At 41.1% G+C, this 21,252-nt stretch overlaps 2 protein-coding genes and 1 long non-coding RNA gene across 5 annotated transcripts in view; 2 read left to right on the forward strand and 1 right to left on the reverse strand.

Moving 5' to 3' along the window:
* The first annotated feature begins 136 nt into the window (after positions 1 to 136).
* On the forward strand, positions 137 to 10,357 carry LOC135112174 (uncharacterized). Of its 2 annotated transcripts, XM_064026263.1 has the most exons (7): positions 137 to 1,849; positions 3,614 to 3,755; positions 4,552 to 4,706; positions 5,449 to 5,607; positions 7,959 to 8,027; positions 8,761 to 8,850; positions 9,717 to 10,357. In XM_064026263.1, the coding sequence occupies exons 1-7, from the start codon at positions 1,181 to 1,183 to the stop codon at positions 9,798 to 9,800; spliced, it is 1,368 nt and encodes a 455-aa protein (XP_063882333.1). In that variant the 5' UTR covers positions 137 to 1,180; the 3' UTR covers positions 9,801 to 10,357. The 2 variants fall into 2 exon arrangements, with proteins under 2 accessions (XP_063882333.1, XP_063882334.1); XM_064026264.1 differs by lacking the exon at positions 7,959 to 8,027.
* A 75-nt stretch (positions 10,358 to 10,432) lies between these two features.
* Positions 10,433 to 11,290, reverse strand: LOC135112176 (uncharacterized). Its single transcript, XR_010274102.1, has 3 exons — positions 11,142 to 11,290; positions 10,876 to 10,959; positions 10,433 to 10,566 (listed from the first exon to the last, which is right to left on the reverse strand). It is a non-coding gene; the product is annotated as an uncharacterized LOC135112176 (long non-coding RNA).
* A 9,558-nt stretch (positions 11,291 to 20,848) lies between these two features.
* Positions 20,849 to 21,252, forward strand: part of LOC135112177 (conserved oligomeric Golgi complex subunit 3-like) — a 9,684-nt gene continuing 9,280 nt past the window's right edge. Inside the window, exon 1 of one of the 2 annotated variants that reach the window (XM_064026271.1) lies at positions 20,849 to 21,159. In XM_064026271.1, the coding sequence (XP_063882341.1) occupies positions 20,872 to 21,159 (288 nt within the window). In that variant the 5' untranslated portion in view covers positions 20,849 to 20,871. The remainder of the gene's footprint in view (positions 21,160 to 21,252) is intronic. The other variant, XM_064026270.1, reaches the window with a different exon arrangement.

The raw sequence follows: 21,252 nt of genomic DNA on the forward strand, positions 1-21,252 counted from the left end.
CGTCTCTCTGTCTCCTCTCTGTACCTTGAACTTTCTTGACTTACTCGAAAGCCTAATAGTTGTGAAACGACGCGAAAACATTCGAATACGCTAAAAAGACTGAAGTTTCCCAAACAAATTGAACGTTTTCTGTGATCCATCATTCTGCTCTATTTTCTTTCTGAGTCAGTTGCATCTAGTTCCAATGTTCGCTGAGTCGACTTGATTTTTGAGTGTTTCTTGAGCAATGAAGCTTTAAGATGAGTGACGCACTGCCCTTGGGATAGTGATGCCCTTGGTGGAGTGATTCCGGACTGACGCTGTCTTACCTCCCCTACAACCTCTAACGAAAGTTACTGTCGTTTTCAAGAGTTCGTAATTTCAGTTTGACGAGGCATTCTCAAACACTACTCCGTCGTATCTAGAACACTTCCCTCTAGTCACTATTGGAAGCTACATTGGTTTTCAAGATTGCTTTCATGATTCTAATGATAGTTTGACAAGACATTCTCAAACATTGCAGGATCTTAGAGTACTTTTAGCAGCCCCTAGTGGAAGTTGCTGTGGTCTTCAAGAGTGCCCTCGGGATTCTAGTGATCGTTTGACAATGAATCTTCATCATCAATGGGTAATTAAACACCCAGGAAATACTGACTGTTCATCTCTGTGGCCTTTGTGCTGGTGAGAGGGCAGTGTTTCAAAATAGGGGCCATTTCACTACTTGAAGAAGCTGCGGTAGTGAGGGAAAAGCACCTGCAGCAGAAACACATGTAAGAATGGCGTCAAGAAAGAGAGAAAGAAAGAAAGAGAGAAAAGAAAAATCTACTGAAAAGGGGACGTAAGTTATTATTCACTTTTCATTTACGTCTGTCTCAGTTACATAAAAAAAAATCCTTTGTTGAAGTAGCAGGGGTTTTCAAGGATGTTTTACAGGAGAAACGCTTTTGAGAACTCGACTGATTATATATGTGGCCTCTGAAAATAGTCGTGGTGAGAGAACAAAGCATATCTGAATGTGGGCCTAAAATAGAGCGCTAAGAGTCAGAATTGTGAGCGGGGGTGGGCGGGGCGGGGAAGAAGACGAGAGCGTCATGCGTCAGAAGAAAACGGAGTCGGAGAATGCGCTTAGTAGCCAGGGCAAGGCGGCGAGCCACGTCGCCTCACAACTCCACACACTACCTCACACCAAGCACTCCTGGCCATGCGGTGCTGCGGGGCGCGGCGGGTGTTGTCCAAGGAGGGCGTGAAGGAGGCGTGGCTGGGCCCTTTGGAACCACCCATGCAGACTCCGAACAAGGATCACGTCAGGAAGAAACAGTCTCTTTTGCTACCGCGGATAATTTCTTGTACCTTCCGCGTGCTAGGGATGCACCCGTGTACCTTCGACCGTACCACGCACCAGTACACCATGCGCTGGTGCTCCCCGTCTGCCTGGTATTCCCTGGTGCTGCTGGCGTGGCTGTCGCTCCTCCTGGTGACGTCACTGGTAGGCATGGTGTACCTGTTCTCCTCAGACTTCCCAAAAAGCTCAGGCGCGGACGAGATGCAGCTCCTGGCCGTTCTGATCATCGTGGGCTGCCTCCTGAACGCCTGGGTGAATGTGTTGTGTCGCTTGCTGCACTGGCGTTCATTCTGCGAGTTTATTAACAGGTGGATGCACATCGCATCCACCACAGACCTCCACCCCTTCAGGCGAAGCGACATCATGCTCTTCGTCTACGTCGCCTCCCTTATCGCCTTCCTCGGGTCTGTGGCGGCGATGTCCATGTCCACCTCCTCAGACTTGTTTCTCGGCGCCGTGGACCTCCTGGCGCGTCTCCTGCTGCTGATGGAGGACAAGGCGCCCGACAATGTCTCATGGAAGACTCAGGTGAGGGGAGGAAGACACAGGTGAGGGGCGAGGTGGAAGACTTAGAAGGGAAGTGTCACGGCGAGTGAAAATGTACTGTGATGAGATAGAAAGTAGTTTGTATTGAGGTGGCAAATCAATAATAAGATTAAAAATAAGACTGAAAGTAAAGAGAATAATTGGATGGAGAAGTTAAATAGTAATAAAATCGAAGTAATAAAAAAGTAATGAGCAAAAAAAAAAAAAAAAAGGTGCATTAAATGAAATATAAATTAATAAAAGTATGATAAAACCAAATTAATAAAACAAAATTTTAGAAGCTGATTAATAAGAGTAATGAACTTTAAAATAAGATAAGTTAGACCGAAAAAAAAGCATAATAAACTGCAATAGGACAGAGAAATAAACAGAAATTAAGGCAAATAACAATTTTACCAAAAAATAATAGTAACGATAAACTTAAACATATAATTAAGTAATAAGATAATGGACGGAGACAGTTGCATACCTATAATTATAGGTATGCAGAGGTAATGTTACTGCCTTCAACTCTCCATCGTACACTTTAGCCCTCATTATCGTACATCGTAAATTATAATTAACGATGTACAATAATGAGGGCTAAAGTGTACGATGGAGAGTTGAAGGCAGGAACATTACCTCTCCCTGTGACTGACAGAGTGGCTAACCCTTCTTTGCATAACTCATGAAAAAAAGACCTAACTACTTCTCCTCACCTCCCCTTTCTCCTTCCTCCTCTCCTTTGCTATCTCTTATTCTCTCTTTTCTCCCTTTCCATCATTTACCGCTCTCCTTTCCCTCTTCTCCATCACTGCTCTCCCTGTTCTCTGCTTTTCTCTTCCTTTTATCTCCTCTCCTTTGTTATCTCTTATTCTCTCTTTACTCCCACTTTCCATCATCTACCGCTGTCCCTTCTCTCTTCTCCATCCTTGCTTTCCCTTTCCTTTCCTTTCCTCTCTCTCTTCATCTCCCTTCCTCTTAATTCCTATTGTTTTCTCTTTGCTCTCCTCCCCTTCCACTTCTTTACTTAAATCTACCTTATCATACCTTGCTTTCCCTTCCTTTCCTTCTCCTGCTTCCTCTCCCTCTTCTTTCTCCTTTACGTTCCCCTTACTCTACCCTTTCAATGTAAAGTCAAATTCTTAAAAAAATCCTGCATCTTTTTTGTTTCCCTCCCCTTCACTGCTTCTCTCTCTCTTCCCCTTCTCCAATCTGTTGTGTGTGGTCAGTGGTCAGACAGTCTTAAAATACACCAAACTATTTCCACATTCACTCTAACTTCAGAATTTTTGTAGCTGTCATGGTTTCTCTCTCTCTCTCTCTCTCTCTCTCTCTCTCTCTCTCTCTCTCTCTCTCTCTCTCTCTCTCTCTCTCTCTCTCTCTTGTAATCAGGCAATTTTGAAATTATACTTTAAACTTTTGCCACTTTTTATATAACTTGAGAATTTGTAGCTGTCAAAATTAAGCGTTCATAGTAGACAATCTTAAAACACTAAAATTTCACCATATTTAATCTAACTGCAGGACTCGTAATAGTCAAAATTCAGTGTTTCTTAGTCCTTCCATTTTCTTAGTTATACAGTCTTAAAACACCCGGAATTTGCACTACGTTTGATTTAACTTGAGAATTCGTTGCCTCTCTCCATCATGTTAGTAGTCAGTAGTCAGACAGTCTTAAAATACCCTAAACTTTCTCCACATTATATCTAACTTAAGAATTTCTCAGTCAAGGTGGTGGCCCACTCTCTCTTTCTTCCCCGGCAGGTTCTTCACGTGGTGCTGGCGGTGGTGGTGGTGCAAATCTACCTGGTGTACAAACTGTCGCTCTTCTTCTTCGTGGCTGCATGTCACTTCCTGTACAACTCCCTGGACGGTTGGAGGGGCCAGCTCTCGCGGTGCCTGGAGGGTGGGTGGTGCTGGTGCTGGTCGTGGTGGTTGTGCTGGTCGTGCTGGTGGTGGTGGTGGTGGTGGTTGTAAACATTCACATCACATCATGAAATAGCAAAATAACACCACCAACGAGTGACAGGCATACAAGTTATAGTCAGCTCACGAAGTAACAAAAGTACATCCAATGAATGACAAAAAGACGTAAAAATTTCTATCACATGACGAAATAACAAAATAATACCACCGATGAATGACGAAATGACGAAGTACAGAAACAACAACAACAACAACAACAACAACAAAAGGGTTTAAAGGTTACGAAACATACATCTTACGATATTAAATGTGACAGTGCAAAGATGTGTGTGTGTGTGTGTGTGTGTGTGTGTGTGTGTGTTGCATTTTAATCACTAACTATACCAACTGTAATTTCAAGACCCTTCTCAAATTTTTGGATAATCCCTTTTCACTTTCTAGGGATTGGCACTTCCCTTAGGCATTTTATTTATTTATTTTTGGGGGGCATCTCCCTTTGGCCATTTTTTATTATTAATTTTTGTTGCCGTATGCCAGAGACCCTCTTACATAAAAAGTAATAGTAGTAGTAGTAGTAGTAGTAGTGGTAGCGGTGGTGGTGGTGGTCGTAGTTTATTTCTCTCTCTCTCTCTCTCTCTCTCTCTCTCTCTCTCTCTCTCTCTCTCTCTCTCTCTCTCTCTCTCTCTCTCTCTCTCTCTCTCTCACGGTTATTATCACCATCAATCATATTTGCAATCACCACCACCATCACCACCACCATTCCTTCTCCATTTCAGCCATCTGGAAGGACAACACAGACAGTGGTGGTGGCGGTGGCGGTGGCGAGGCGGACCTGGCTCAATTGGTGAACCTCCACTACGAGCTGGTTCAATTGGTTCGCCACACAGAGCGTCTCTTCTCCCCCACCCTGCAGTGCTTCTACGGGACACAGGTGAGGCCTCGAGACAGTGAGTCCTCGAGACATTACCTGTGGCTTTTATTAACTAATTTATTTACTTATTTATTTATTCATTCATTCTTTCTTTTATTCGTTTATTTAATTGTTTGTTAGTTTGTTTGTTGCTTGATTGATTTAGTAACTGACTGAATGAGTGAACTGACTGACTGGTTGATCTTTTAGCTCCGCGTCAATGAGACCATATAATATTAAGTGATGATATTATAAAAGTACGATGATAATGAAAATGATAATACTACTGCCACTACTACTGCTACTACTACTACTACTACTACTACTACTACTAATAATAATAATAATAATAATAATAATGATAATAATAATAGTAATAATAATAATAATAATAACAATAATAATAATAATAATAATAATAATAATAATAATAATAATAATAATAATAATAATAATGATAATAATAGGTAATAATAATAATGATAACAATAATAATAATTTATCGATTTCTCGACTTAGAAAAAAGACAATTTTCACAATTATCTGAATGTGTGTGTGTGTGTGTGTGTGTGTGTGTGTGTGTGTGTGTGTGTGTGTTTCTCATCCTCTGATCCACTAGAATACGCCTGTAGAAATAAAAAAAATAAATACACAAATAGATAGATAGATAGATAAATTATAGATAAATATAACTGAATAGCTAAATAAATCACCAAGTATCACGTAACCCCAAAGTAACAAATCCCCATGGTTTCCCCCCGAGGTGGTAACACTGTGCCTGGAGCTGTACTTGGTGGCGTACCGCGTGGGCATCGGAGCGCCATTTCATCACCTGGAGGCGGCGTGGCAGCTCCTCGTCATCGTGCAGACCTGCGTCGTCTTCCTCTTCGTCTCCCTCAAGGCCAGCAGGGTAGCAGAGGCGGTAAGGGACTCAGGTGTTTGGGATCAGAGTATCGAGTGAATCTTTTTCGTCATTTCTCTTTCTGGAGCGTATTCAGAAACACTTCGCTCTCTCACCACGTGTTTTCAAAGCCACAGAGATGATTAGTCGGGTTCTCAAGAGTGTTTCTTCTGCTTATGGTGTAGAATTCTTGTTAATCTAACAGTAGAACCATAAACGCATCCTTAAAAATCGTGCAGCTTCACCATCATTATTTTCAAATACCATGGAGATAATTATTCGGGTTCTTAAAGAGTGTTTCACCTTTCTATAATGTAAAATTCTTGTTAATATGTCACAGACTAGATTTTTTTTTTTTAACTGGTGTCCCTTGTTAATAATGTAGAAATCTACACTTCAAGTAGAGGCTTATAAAAGTTATCGAGGTGCGGCCAGAACTGTTTCAGCATATGAAGAACTACGTAAGTAACTAGACAAACAATCATGCAAGTGAACAACGCACAAACTAACTTACCTGTACCTCACCTTCATTAACCCTACACCCGTGCACACTCCTTAGAAAAAAAAAAAAAGCATCGTAATTGGTGTACGTTTCACCCAACAAAGAGTACGATTATTTGTTTCAGACGAGGATACGATACCTTTTTCCTTATCCTCCATCGCTTCCTTATGACACAGACAATTGGAAATCCTTTTATTTATTTATTTATTTATTTGTATTTATTTATTATTTTTTTTCAGAGGAGGATTTGGTACTTTTTCTCTTATTCCTCATAGAACATAAGAACATAAGAACATTAAAAAAAATAAGAAATAAGGGAAGCTGCAAGCAGCCATCTGGCTTATACATGGCAGTCGTATGAAATATACCTACCTATTTCCACCTATCATCCCCATCTATAAACCCGCCTAATCTTCTCTTAAAGCTCCCTAATGTCTTAGCACTAACAACATGATTACTGAATCCGTTCCATTCCTCTATCACTCTATTTGAAAACCAATTTCTTTCTATCTCTTTCTTAAACCTAAATTTTTCAAGCTTAAACCCGTTATTTCTTGTTCTGTCTTGGTTGCTGAGCCTAAGAATTTTGCTTACGTTCCCCTTGTTATAACCTTTATACCACTTGAAGATTTCTATCAGGTCCCCTCTTAACCTACGTCTCTCTAAAGAATGTAAATTTAACAGCTCTCTTATTATGGAACGGGGGCGCGTGGAAACCCATTTCATTTATTTATTTATTTATTCATTTTTACCAGAGGATGATTCAGTATCTTTTTCCTCATCGCATTATTATCAAACAAAGGTGCGTGGAGACCCTTTTATCTTATACATCGATCAGAGAATACATTTACTATCCCCCGCCTTCATGGATCGTTCTTAGCTACTAACGAGGGGAAAAAATAAGAAAAAAATAATAAAAGGAAACCAGCAATATGGAGCAAAGGCGGTAATTATTTTTCGTTTTTTTTTCATCCCTTTGTTTATCCATTAGTAGGAAAAAAGTATGGAATAAAGCTAATATTCCCTCAGTAAAGCACAAAGAAGGAAGATAAAACAGAAAAGTACATAACCACTATTGTGTTAACCTTGAACCGTGTTGCGCCTCTTGATGAGTTAATGAACGCGCAAGCCAAAGTTTGAATCACCTATGTAAATATAAACAATAGGGTAGGCAGCAGAGAGAGAGAGAGAGAGAGAGAGAGAGAGAGACGAATGTTTATGATAATGAAAATGATGATAAAGAGAAGTGTAATAACATTAATATGATCGGAACAGTAATAGAATATGAACGATAAAGTTTAGAGGAAAAGGAAGGAAAGGACATCTAAAGAGAAGAAGAAAAAAACTATGAGAATGAGAAGGAAAAAAGAAAAGAACAGTACCAAGATAATTGAACAAAAGAATAAAAAAAAGAGACTAATTAAACTCAAAACACAAAAAGAACGAAAAAATAAGAAAACAAAAAGCAACAACACAATAAGAAAACATACACACATATAACAAACAAAAAACAAAGACACATACATACACACACACACACACACACACACACACACACACACACATACACACACACACACACCAAAACAAAAAACAAAGCAAAACAAAACGAAAAAAATAAAATAAACCAATAAAATAGATTAACAAAGAAAGAATAGAATAAAAAAAAAGGGAAACAAGTACACAAACAACAAAAACACCCACCAATCGTACAATAATAACAAATAAATTAAATAAATAAAAAAATAAATAAATAAAACATAAAATTAAATTAAATACACAAACATAACGAAAAAAAAAACACCCACCAATCACACATCAAAAACTACCATCGTTTACCATCGTCACCCTTTCCATTCTCCTCCTTCAGGCTGAGAATTGTACAGACATCCTTCGGCGCGGTCTCCCCTTCAGCGCCTCCGTCAGGGAAAAGTACCACGTGAGTAAAGAAAACGGAGACGTGACATTAGCGATCTTCTTTTGTTTAGAAGGTGCGATAGATGGAAGAGAAGAAAAGAGGAAAATGAAGGGAGAAGGGAAGAGGAAAGAAGAGTAGAGGGAAGGAAAGAGGAGGGTTAAAAGAGAAGGATAGAAGATAGGAGAGAAAATTAAAGAAGAATACAGGAGAGTAAAAGAAAAAGTGCAGAGAAAGGAAAGAAAACAAGAGGTAAAAGTTGCGAATGAAGGAAGGAAGGTGGAGGAGGATAAAAGGAGAATGATAAAGGAGAAGAATTGATTGGACTTAAGAAGGAGGATAGAATAAGAGTACAAAAGAGAACAAAGGAGAAAGGAGAAGGTGAGAAAGATGGGAGAGGAAGAAGAAGGGTAGAGGATAGAAAAGAAATAAAAAGAAGAATAGAGAAGGGTAAAAGAGAAGGATATAGAAGAAATGGTAAAAGAGAAGAAAGAAGAGAAAGATAGAGAAGAATGGAAAGATGACATAACATATTCTCTCTCTCTCTCTCTCTCTCTCTCTCTCTCTCTCTCTCTCTCTCTCTCTCTCTCTCTCTCTCTCCAGACAAACCTAACGTTTCCATCTATCTATCTCAATAACTCGCAAAAAAATTGACAGGGAAATAAAAAACGAGGATAGAAAGAAAACGAGCTACCAGTTACCTAACATGGCATGAGGGACTGAAGTATATTAATCTTTTCTTCCTCTATTGATACAGTTTGGCGAGCTGGTTGTGGCCTTGACGTCAGACCGTATTTGCATCACCGGCGGCCGCTTCTTCTACATCAACCGACCCTTCATCATCACGGTGAGAATCGATACAGCCTTAGAATTATTGTCGGTTTTTTGTATTGTATAGAGAAATTTTTTTTTTTTTGTGGGGGAGGCAGGGAGGGGGGTGAAGTGGGTGTGTTATTTACTTGTTTGTTTGTTTGTTTGTTTGTTTGTTTGTTTTTTGTTTGTTTGTTTTATCTAACTACTTAATTGTCTATCTGTCTATCTGTCTGTCTGTCTATCCATATGCCTCTCTATCTACCTATCTATCTGTTTATTAATTTATTCATGTATTTGTTTGTTTGTTTGCTTGTTTGTTTATTAATATATTTATCTGTTTATCTATCTATCTATCTATCTATCTATCTATCTATATATCTATATGTCTATCTATCTATCTATCTATCTATCTGTTTATTCATTTACATATTTATATATTTGTTTGTTTGTTTGTTTGTTTGCTTGTTTATTGTTATAATTATTTGGGTTTATAAAGTTAGAAATATGTACAAAAATTTTTTTTTCTTTTTTTCGATATGTTTTTTTTTCCCTTAAGAATGAATAGTATCTCAAATGATTGCATTTTTTAGCTATAAAGAGAACACATTCCTTTCAAGAACCTCACATATTACGATCAACATAAAAACACCTTTGAAGCCCTTAAAGACATGACGAGACGCTTCAAATAATCAAGATGAAGAGAAGAAATGTTTGGAAGTAAGGAGTATGTTCGCAAGTGCATGGTGGCCCTCATAGTACTACACACCATCTGGCAACCAAAGTCTTTCGTTAGCAGGCGCCGTCTTAACCCTAACAGACTGCAGAAAACTAGATGTAAAAGCGGGAAAAAATCTAGCAGCCTTGGTTTAGCCAGTAGCAAGTCCAATGTTATGTTCACAGGTGGTGGGCGCCGTTGTGTCCTACTTCGTCATCGTTCTGCAACTCAAGTTGCCTTCAGTGTCTGCCCGGATGGCGTCAGGCTAGGGGCGTGGGTCTCTGCGTCAGGAGGACGAAGACTGTAGTAAGAAAGGAAACACAAGGAGAGGGAAGATGTCGAGGAAGGGAAGAGGATAAGGAAAAGAAGGAAGAATGTTTTATGAGGAAAAGGAAGAGAGGCAGGAGGAGGAGGAGGAGAGACAGGAGTAGCAGCGGGAGGAGTGTAATGGTGGCAGTATTGATTTGCTATATTATCATTTCAGATATCAGTTGTTGATTCTGGCTGATTTTGATTTTGATTCCTGTGTATTTTACATCGATTTTGTTGATTATATTTATTTTGGGTACTAATAAAATACGTGTTCATTTCGAGGAGATAATATATATATGGAAAGAAGAGTATGGGAAAAGAGAGGATGAACAGGAGTATAGATAAACAATATAGACAAGATGTATGCTTGATTCGGTAAGAAGAGAATGGATAGGAGTATAGATAAAATGAAATAAACAAAGTGTGTGTGTTTAATGCGTGCTTACTTCGAGGAAACGAGACACGTGGAAAGAAGAATATGGAAAAGTGAATTAATAAGAATATAGGTAAAAGAGCATGTGTTTTATCTCGAGGGGACAAAATGTGTAAGGGCGAATATAAAATGTATAATCAGGAGTATGCAGAGAATGTGTGTTTACCTTGCAAGATGTGAGGGGGAATGTAAGTGGTGTCTTTTATTTCCATTCCATAACCAGTTCTCTCCATCCTCTATTCGTGGAACTGAACGAGGATGATGATGTAAGTTGATATGACACTTAGGATCTGCGGAGGAGAGAGAGAGAGAGAGAGAGAGAGAGAGAGAGAGAGAGAGAGAGAGAGAGAGAGAGAGAGAGAGAGAGAGAGAGAGATTAGGGGTGTTGCTTGGAGTACAAATAAAACTTATGGATTGTTGTGGTTAAGAAACTTTTCACTGTAAAGAACAGGTCGCAAACGCGCGCGCACACACACACACACACACACACACACACACACACACACACACACACACACACACACACACACACACACACACACACACACACACACACACACACACACACACACACACACACACACAAATATGGCACTCACACTAAGGAGATTGGTGAGGGAGAGTGGGTAGAGGTTGCCAACTTTCAGAACCAAGGGTCGCTCCGCCAGTCGATAGATAGTCACCTGTAGGAAAAAAAAAAAAACCCACAGAAAAGCGAGTTAGTCATCATTACCAGAGAGAGAGAGAGAGAGAGAGAGAGAGAGAGCGGGGTGTTAAACTGAAAAGAAAAAGAAAAGGGTTAGTTACTCATCATTCATTACCAGAGAGAGAGAGAGAGAGAGAGAGAGGAATGGGGGGGCGTTACCTGGTGCGGTACTGAGGGCCACGGCAGGGAGGGGTTGAGGTCCTCGTCTCTCGTGCCACCCAGGGTCGTCAGAATCTCGATCGGCGCCTCGGCCTGAGGGTGATGGTGACATTGGAGTGTTGGGGAAGACATGGAGGAAGTGAATTAACTCTTCCACTGCGGTATGCAACACTTCACAGCACTAAAAGCAATGTATGGAATCTTTATAGCGCATCTACAAAAAAGAACTGTATAAAAAGGATAGATTTTTCAATTTCAAGCCAGTACAATGTTTGGAGGTAGCTGGATAAAAAGAGAAGATGCATCAAGGGGGTTAGTAATTAAGGAATGATGTGCCATTAGAGACTTAGAGATTAGTATTAAACGATGTGCTGTAGGGAAAGTACTGAGGGGCGAAGTATTAGTAAGACAGGTATATTCTACAATACGTTAAAGGAACTATTGATAACAATGAATACTGCAAGAAAGATGGAGCAAAATATCAATGAAAACGGAATATTGCACGAACGATGAAGGGAAATATTAATAAAAACGGAATATTGTACGAAAGATGAAGAGAATATTGATAAAAACTTAATGTTCTACGAAATGTTGGACAAGTATTAATAAAAAAGGAATGTTCTACGATAAATGAAGGAAAAATGTTATCAAAAACGGAATATTGTACGAAATATGGAGGTAAATATTAATAAAAACAAAATGCTCTACGAAAGATGGGTCAAAATATTGATAGAAACGGAATATTGTGGGAGGGATTAAGGACACTGTTGACAAAAGCGGAATGTTGTACGAAAGATGAAGGGAACTACTGATAATGACCTAATATTTCACAGAATATGAGGCAAGTGTTAACAAGAAAGGAATGATCTGCGATACATGAAGGAAAATATTAATAAAAACGGAATATTGTACAAATATGTACGGAAATATAAATAAAAATGGAATGTTGTACGAAAGATGGAGGAAAATATTGATAAAAACGGAATATTGTAGGGAAGATGAAGGAAACTGTTGACGAAATCAGAATGTTTTACGAAAGATGAAGGTGGCTATAGATAAAAACAGAGTATTGTACAAAAGATTAGATAAAATATTGATAAGAAAGGAATAATTTACGAAAGATGAAAGGAACTATTGACAAAAACGGAATATTGTACGACAGATTGGGCAAAACATTACGTAATAAAAACGAACTCTAGGCAAGAAGGACAAAGTGTGTTGTACACGTGGAATCAAACTTCCTCTCTCCACCTGCCACTAGCAAAGAATGCCCTAAGTAGGATAAGGTGAAGTAATGATAAATCCAACTGTAGCCTCCCTCTTTGGGGAACCCTTGTCGCCGGAGAAAACTTTTCTCTCCGCCAGTGTTGTAGTGTTAACTGTTTGAGATATTCTTACTGTATTATTTATTGCTTCATTCAAGGGTTTATATTAGTTTACTTTCGAGTCTGCCGTGAGCGTAGGGAGTAAGGACAGTTCAGATTCAACCATGGTGAGCCCTGTACGTACAACCCGCTAGCTGGTGCTTGGGCTTTACTCCTGTACACCGTCGCCTGCCCACTAGCCGCTGTCTGGCTTTTACTCCGCCTGACTAGAGATTGTACGGGGGCGACCTGAGAGAAAAAAAAAAAAAAAAACTTTTTTTTCTTATATGCATTTTTCTGCATTTTTTTTTTTTTCCCGCTGTTTTCGGTATATGCAACATTATGATACAATTATTTTTTTGCGTTATGCAATGAGGCGTCCCTTCATGAATTTCTGCGGTTTTACACGCCGCGATACAGGTATGATATATATATATATATATATATATATATATATATATATATATATATATATATATATATATATATATATATATATATATATATATATATATATATATATATATATATATATATTTCCTTATTTTTCTGAACTATCCTTTTTTCTTTAGTCTCCTGTAAAATTTATGGTTCTCTCTCTACGTACCTCAGAGAGCGAAAATTTTAGCTATACCTAGTATCTGGAATTTATATACGATAAATAAAAATATCTATTTTTTCTTCGTAATTCCAACAAATAATTAATGTATCTGCATCAGATATCTTTTGCATTAATATTTTATCTACTTTAAACAGTGGAACACTAGTTTTTACTGATAAATATGGCGAAATATAATAAAATCCTTGTACCGACCCGCCCCCCACGCGCTAATTGAAACGTGAAGTCATCAGCCGCCTCAGGCCAGTGTACGAAACTGATCAGAGTAACTGAAGAAAACTATGTCTGCTTCTTCCACATATCCTGAAGTAGATATCATGTGAATTTCAAGTCCCTAGCTGCAATATGTAAAGCACACTAAATCCTTCAACTTTATCGTTCGATTTCTCAAAATGTCAGTTTTTGCATTTAAAAATTAACTCCTCCTTTGCACTTGATGTTACACATATATTTTCTATTGCAGCTTATGAAAGTATGAGAGAAAAATAATTCCAACCCTCTGAATTGTTGTTTGAAGTTGATTTAGATTTTTGGCAAATATTTATTTATTTATTTATTTTTTTGTCATTTTTCATCGAACTTTATTTTTTTTACTATTGTATCAAACAATTAGAGGATAGGATTTATTCTCCTATCCTTCCTGATTCAAATGCTTTTTGAATTAAAGAAACTGGCCAATAAATAAGGGAGGAGATAAAAGTTGAATATAAGCAATTTAACATGGGATTCACGACTTTACAATCCCCCTAAAGTCATTACAACCTATAATATAACCAACACCTATAGACCCAAGACGTATAGCGAACACTGCTGACCTGCGCCCTGATGTTGTCCGCCATGCGGCACGCCAGGCCCGTGGCCGCCAGCGTGAGCAGGCTGGACATGGAGCAACAGTACTGGTAGAAGGTCATGCCCTTCTCCTGCTGGGAGGTCATCATGAAAAAGGTGTTGTCGGTGAGGATGAAGGAGACGAATATCTTGCAGCACAGCAGCGGCAGCGACACCACTCGCTCCAGCTCGCCGTACAGCCGCCGCAGCGTCACATTCCGCTGGTGGATTTGTAGCAGGAGCGCCTCGCCGGCCGCCTCCTGCAAGGCGCGGGTGAGGGCGCAATTGTTGGAGGCCAGGGAGTCCAGGATGAGTTGGCCCAGTAACAGGAAGTAGACGAAGGGCATGACCTGCATCACGTGCAACCACAAGTACGACACCAGGAATATCAAGAATATCCCGCGGGGCACATAGGGGCCAATCCTGTGGATGTTGTACAACGTGGAGTACAGCAGGTAGTTAATGGCGTGCGGTGCCACGATGAACATGATCCTGGCGACGTGCGGCCACACGCTGGGGCTGGCAGGGCGCAGCTGACTGTAATGCTGGAAGAGCGCCGCAATAGAGTCCTGGCGGGACCAGAAGGAGGCCGCAATGACCCACCCAGTGAGCGTGAGGCAGCAGGCGAAGGAGACCATCATCACCATGGACACGATGGGCTGACCTATCGTTCTCTCCACGTCCTTCGGCCACAAGTAACCTGCCGTAGAGAAAGTCTGCGTTCAGAAGCAGTAATCCTGCCACGGCCTGTATTCCAAAGAGCGGCAGGTTCTCGTGGGGGTGTTTTCAAGGGTCAGAGATGATTAGGCAGGTTTTCATATGTATTTTCCTCATTGATGATGTAGATTCTTTGTTAAGCTGTCACTAGGATCATGAGGGTACCTTGGAAGGGAACAGTAACCTTTATTAGAAGTAGATGAGATAAAACGGTGAAACGTTTTAAGAAAGCGTTCATGTCTAGGCTGTGACTGGCACACTCAGTGGGCCTTTTATTTCGCCTTTTTTATTGCCCTTGGCCAAGGTCCCTTTTAAGTAACACACACACACACACACACACACACACACACACACACACACACACACACACACACACACACAAACACACAAACACACTAAATCATACCCTTCATTACGTATAATAACAACAGAGGAAAATTTTCTGAAAAGCATTACAATAAAGCACATGCCAGAGCTATCACGATGATGAGTTTCCCTCATATTCTATTCATTGACAGCTATAGGTGCAAAGTCGCATTCTGGGAACATGCCGCGCCATGAAACATTCATGTCAGGAGCCACGACAAGGCATCGACCGGGGAAGTACTGTAGCTATTGGACAGTGCGGCACATGACACATATTTTGAAACGCTTTGCTCTCACCACCACCATTTTCAAAGGTACAGAGAGGATTAGCCGGGTTCTCAAGATTGTTTCACCTGTTAGTAATGAAAAAATCTTGTTAATATGTCACTAGAACTATAAAAATAACCTTAAAAACGTACAACTTCAACTAGAGCTTTTTTCAAAGTAGCGGAGGTGCGGCCAGAAGTGTTTCAGATGGTCCATAACCCTGTATTCAGAAACGCTTTGCTCTCTTACCACGACTGTTTCAAAGGCTACAGAGATGAGTGGCCGGGTTCTCAAGAATGTTTCTCCTGTTAATTAAAGATGTAGAAATCTTATCACTCTGCCACTAAAACCACAAAAACATTCTTACAAACCCGTGTAGCTTGAACTATACCCTTTTGAAAGCAGTGGAGGGAGTTTAATAAAGCAAAGCGCCCTTTAACACCTAAAGATCCATTTTCATGACTGCAGTACTTACACTCGATAATGATGAACGGGGTGCCAACTATTACCACTGCGACAAAGGAGATGTAGAACCTTGCTCTGGCCCCGAAGGACGCCCCTAACTCCGCGGCACGCCCTGGCAGCAGCCCCAGCAGTGCCGTCACACACCTGAGGCCTTCTAGTAGATCATGGTGCGGTTCAGGAAAGTGGTTGTCGGAGTCGCTATTGGCCTGCTTGGCGAGAGTCGGGGAGACCCACCCTTGCTTAGTCTCTCTTTTCTTGTCGAGGTGAATGTCGTGTCCTTCATCGAGGTGGGAGCTTTCTGGCTGCACCTTGGCCTTCAGTCCCATGGTCACTAACACTATGCCTCTGAGGGAAAAGATCGTTAGAGTGATAGTTTCTTCTAATGTTGATCGATATGTGGATAGAATATTGGAGCGTATTCTGAAACACTTTTGCGCCGCATCTCCACTACATTCAAAAGCGTCTAGTTATGAAGTGACCCGGGTTTTTAAGGGTGTTTAATTTGGACCTAGTGATAGATTGACAAGATTTCTACATTATTTAAAGGAGAAACACTCTTGAGAACCCGGCCAGTCATCTATGTAGCCTTTGAAAATAGTCGTGGTGAGAGAGCAAAGCGTTAATTTCTGAGTACAGGTCATTGCCTTGTGGATGAGAGTGGACAGGGTCTGTATTTTGAGATCCTTCAGGCTCTCACAAGGAATATTTTCAATAGCCACAGGGATAATTAGTCGGGTTCCCAAGAATACTATTTATCTCTGATGGTAGTCTTTGTTAAACTATCATTAGAATTAAAAAAAAAAAAAAAAACTCTAAAATCCTAAAAACCCACTTGAGATTGTTAAAAGTAGCCGAGATAAGACGCTGAAGTGTTTGAGAAAGCTGTCAAATACTTCTTCATGCCCCGTCCCTTGGTGAATACGCCTGGCGCAGTGAGGGGCGACGTGGCCACAGCGGCGGGGCGACAAAAAGATATGATGGCGATCGATGGTGTTCTCTGGCTGCTCAAGGGTGCTGATGGATATGCGTCTATTTCATCAGATTAATGAGGTATTGATCAGGTGTTGGGACCTATGACAGCCTTCCTTTTTTTCTTTTTTTGTGTAGGAGGGATACCGGCCAAGGGCAACAAAAATCCAATTTAAAAAAAAGGCCCACTGAGATGCCGGTCCCTGAACAGGATCCAAGGCGGTAGTCAAAAATTGAAGGATAAGTGTCTTGAAACCTCCCTCTTGAAGGAGTACAAGTCATTTGAAGGTGGAAATACCAAAGCCGGCAGGGAGTTCCAGAGTTTACCAGAGAAAGGGATGAATGACTGAGAATACTGGTTAACTCTTGCATTAGAGAGGTGGACAGAATAGGGGTGAGAGAAAAAAAAAGTCTTGTACATCGAGGCCGCAGGAGGAGGGGAGGCATGCAGTTAGCAAGATCAGAAGAGCAGTTAGCATGAAAATAGCGGTAAAAGATAGCAGATGCAACATTGCGGCGATGAGACAGAGGCTGAAGACAGTCAGTCAGAGGAAAGGAGCTGATGAGAAGAAAAGCCTTTGATTCCACCCTGTCTAGAATAGCTGTATGAGTGGAACTCCCCCCAGACATGTGAAGCATACTCCATACATAGACGGATAAGGCCCCTGTACAGAGTTAACAGCTGGAAGGGTGAGAAAAACTGGCAGAGGCGTCTCAGAACACTTGACTTCATAGAAGCTGTTTTAGCTAGAGATGAGTTGTGAAGTTTCCAGTTTAGATTATAAGTAGAGGACAGACCGAGGATGTTCACTGTAGAAAAGGGGGACAGTTGAGTGTCATCGAAGAAGAGGGGAAAGTTGTCTGGAAGGTTGTGTCGAGTTGATAGATGGAGGAATTGAGTTTTTGAGGCACTGAACAATACCAGGTTTGCTCTGCCGAATCAAAAATTTTAGAGAGATCAGAAGTCAGGCGTTCTGTGGCTTCTCTGTGTGAAATGCTTACTTCCTGAAGAGTTGGACGTCCACGAAAAGATGTGCAAAAGTGCAGGGTGGTATCATCAACACAGGAGTGGATAGGACAAATTTAGCTTAGATCATTGATGAATAATAGGAAGAGAGTGGATGACAGGACAGAATCCTGAGAAACACCACTGTTAATAGATTCAGAAGAACATTGACCGTTTACCACAGCAGCAATAGAACGGTCAGGTTGAGATGAAGTTATGGAGAGAAGGATAGAAGCTGTACGAGGGTAGTTTGGAAATCAAAGCTCTGTGACAGACTCTATCAAAAACTTTTGATACTTCTAAGGCAACAGCAAAAGTTTCACCAAAATCTTTAAAAGAGGATGACCAAGACTCAGTAAGGAAAGCCAGAAGATCACTAGTAGAGCGGCCTTGACAGAATCCATACTGGCGATCAGATAGAAGGTTGTGAAGTGTTAGATGTTTAAGAATCTTCCTGTTGAGGATAGATTAAAAAAAATATTTAGATAAGCAGGAAATTAAAGCAATAGGACGGTAGATGAGGGATTAGAACGGTCACCCTTTTTAAGAACAGGTTGAATGTAGGCAAACTTCCAGCAAGAAGGAAAGGTAGATGTTGACAGACAGAGTTGAAAGAGTTTGACTAGGCAGGGTGCAAGCACGGAGGCGCAGTTTCGGAAAACAATAGGAGGGACCCCATCAGGTCCATAAGCCTTCCGAGGATTTAGGCCAGCGAGGGCATGGAAAACATCATTGCGAAGAATTTTAATAGGTAGCATGAAGTAGTCAGAGGGTGGAGGAGAGGGAGGAATAAGCCCTGAATCATCCAAGGTGGAGTTTGAGCGAAGAATTCAGCTTTAGAGATAGATGTGATAGCAGTGGTGCCATCTGGTTGAAATAAAGGAGGGAAAGAAGAAGCAAAGTTATTAGAGATGTTTTGGCTAGATGCCAGAAGTCACGAGGGGAGTTAAATCTTGAAAGATTTTGACACTTTCTGTCAATGAAGGAGTTTTTGGCTAGTTGCAGAACACACATGGCGTGATTCCAAGCAGAAACATAAAGTGCAGGTGATGGAAGGCTCAAGTACCTTTAGCAGGCCACCTCTCTATCATGTATAGCACGAGAACAAGCTGTATTAAATCAAGGTTTGGAAAGTTTAGGTCGAGAAAAAGAGTAAGGAATGTACATCTCCATGCCAGACACTATCACCTCTGTTATGCGCTCAGCACACAGAGATGGGTCTCTGACATGAAAACAGTAGTCATTCCAAGGAAAATCAGCAAAATACCTCCTCAGGTCCTCCCAACTAGCAGAGGCAAAACGCCAGAGGCACCTTCGCTTAGGGGGATCCTGAGGAGGGATTGGAGCGATAGGACAAGATAAAGATATGAGATTGTGATCGGAGGAGCCCAACAGAGAAGTTAGGGTGACAGCATAAGCAGAAGGATTAGAGGTCAGGAAAAGGTCAAGAATGTTGGGCGTATCTCCAAGACTGTCAGGAATATGAGTAGGGTGTTGCACCAATTGCTTTAGGTTGTGGAGGATAGCAAACCTGAAGGCTAGTTCACCAGGATGGTCAGTGAAGGGAGAGGAAAGCCAAAGCTGGTGGTGAACATTGAAGGCTACAAGAATGGAGATCTCCACAAAAGGGAAGAGGGTCAGAATGTGCTCCGGTTTGGAAGTTAAGTAATCAAAGAATTTCTTATAGTCAGAGGAGTTAAGTGAGAGGCATGCAGCACAAATAAATTTAGTTTGAGAGTGACTCTGTAGTCGTAGCCAGATGGTGGAAAACTCGGAAGATTCAAGAGCGATGGCACGAGAGCAGGTTAAGTCATTGCGCACATAAACGCAACATCCAGCTTTGGATTGAAAATGAGGATAGAGAAAGTAGGAGGGAACAGAAAAGGGGCTACTGTCAGTTGCCTCAGACACCTATGTTTCAGTGACGAAAAGAAGATGAGGTTTAGAAGAGGAGAGGTGGTGTTCTACAGATTGAAAATTAGATGTAAGCCCACGGAAGTTGCAGAAGTTAATGAAGAAAAAGTTGGGGGGTGGTGTCAAGACACTTGGGGTCGAGACCGGAAGAGCACTCCGACCTGGGGACATTTGTGGTCCCCTCCCCAGATGGGTACTCTGAGCCTGGTGTAGGTGTTACCATAATAATTTTGAATTTTGAGTAAAGAGTGTGTGTGTTATTAGGTGCATGTAGTTTTGTGTGAAGGAAGAGAGTTGTCTTTAAAGGGCAGACTGTGACTGCCCCTTGTGTCGTGAAACGCAAAGGGAAACGTTCAGTGAGGTCACAGCTGGGTTTAATGATAGGTTCATAGTACTCCCCTGACCCAGTGCTTCACACCTCACTGGGAGTAATTATCGTTTCGGCAGGTGCCTACTGCCTCCTGATGTGACTGTGTGGCGATGACTGTTGTAGAGCAGAAGACGTGTTTCTCTAGGGGTACTGGGTAAGCAGTTGTATGAAGACCAGAACCGATTAAAAGAGCCTGGAGAAAACAAGCTGAGGAAGAAGATCGAGGGGAAGACAGAGTGAGATGGAGGGATGGAATTGCGATAGAACTGCAAAGGATGGGACACAGGAAGATGCAAGGAGAGTCGTACATGGCGCCAACCCCTCACTCTAACGAAGAGGCGAAAGGAGAAGAGTGGGTAACTTCGGGAAGCTTTGGTCTCCCCATCAGGACTGTTTTCAGAGGTCATATTATAGTTGGGATATTATGGAAATAACCTTAACCTACTAATTTCCAGACACTGACCTCTTATATTTGGGCAAAAATATTATTTTTTAATCAAGATCAACACAATGAAGGGATTAGCAATCGAATTAATGATCTGAATTAATCTAAACCCCATCTAATTTAACCTAACTTTATGGTGTCACAAATTTATGGTCTTGACACATAAAGTAGAACTTAATCTTAGAAATTTGCAATAAGAAAAGTAACGGTAGATAAGAGAAAAGGGACCGAATATACGAAAATTAATAGATCAAAGTAGAGGGTGCCATACCATGACAAATAGAATTTAACCAGATAAAGTATAGGAAAAAAATTAAGATAAATAAGAGAAAAGGGACCGAATATACGGAAACTCTAGACCAAAATAAAAGCGCCGTTGGAAACACGCCTCGCCACAAAGATGGAAGACGTGGCAGATGTAAACATTACCCGGGTCCGCGAAAACCTGTCAAACTGGGAGGATGACAGCTCACCCTTGGCTCCCCTCACGCCGCGGGAACGAGACTCCATCATAGAGGTGACGGCGGGGAGTGAGTGGCGCCCGCTGCCCCTGGGAGAGGAGGGAGAGGAAGGAGAGAAGGGGGGTGGGGAGGCCAGGCAAGGCACCCCTGACCAGGGAAAGCACCGCCTCCATGACAGCCTCGCCGCCCTCAAGCTTGGCGAGGTCAAGATCGAGTCAAGCCAGCAGGTCAGTTACGTGGTGTTCTGTAGGATGAGTGTGTCAGTTTGTGTGTATTTAGTGTGTTTAGTGCCTGATTAAGTTTTCGGTGCTATGCTGTCA

The sequence above is a fragment of the Scylla paramamosain genome, chromosome 23 (genome assembly GCF_035594125.1).
Source record: "Scylla paramamosain isolate STU-SP2022 chromosome 23, ASM3559412v1, whole genome shotgun sequence".
NCBI lineage: Eukaryota > Metazoa > Arthropoda > Malacostraca > Decapoda > Portunidae > Scylla > Scylla paramamosain.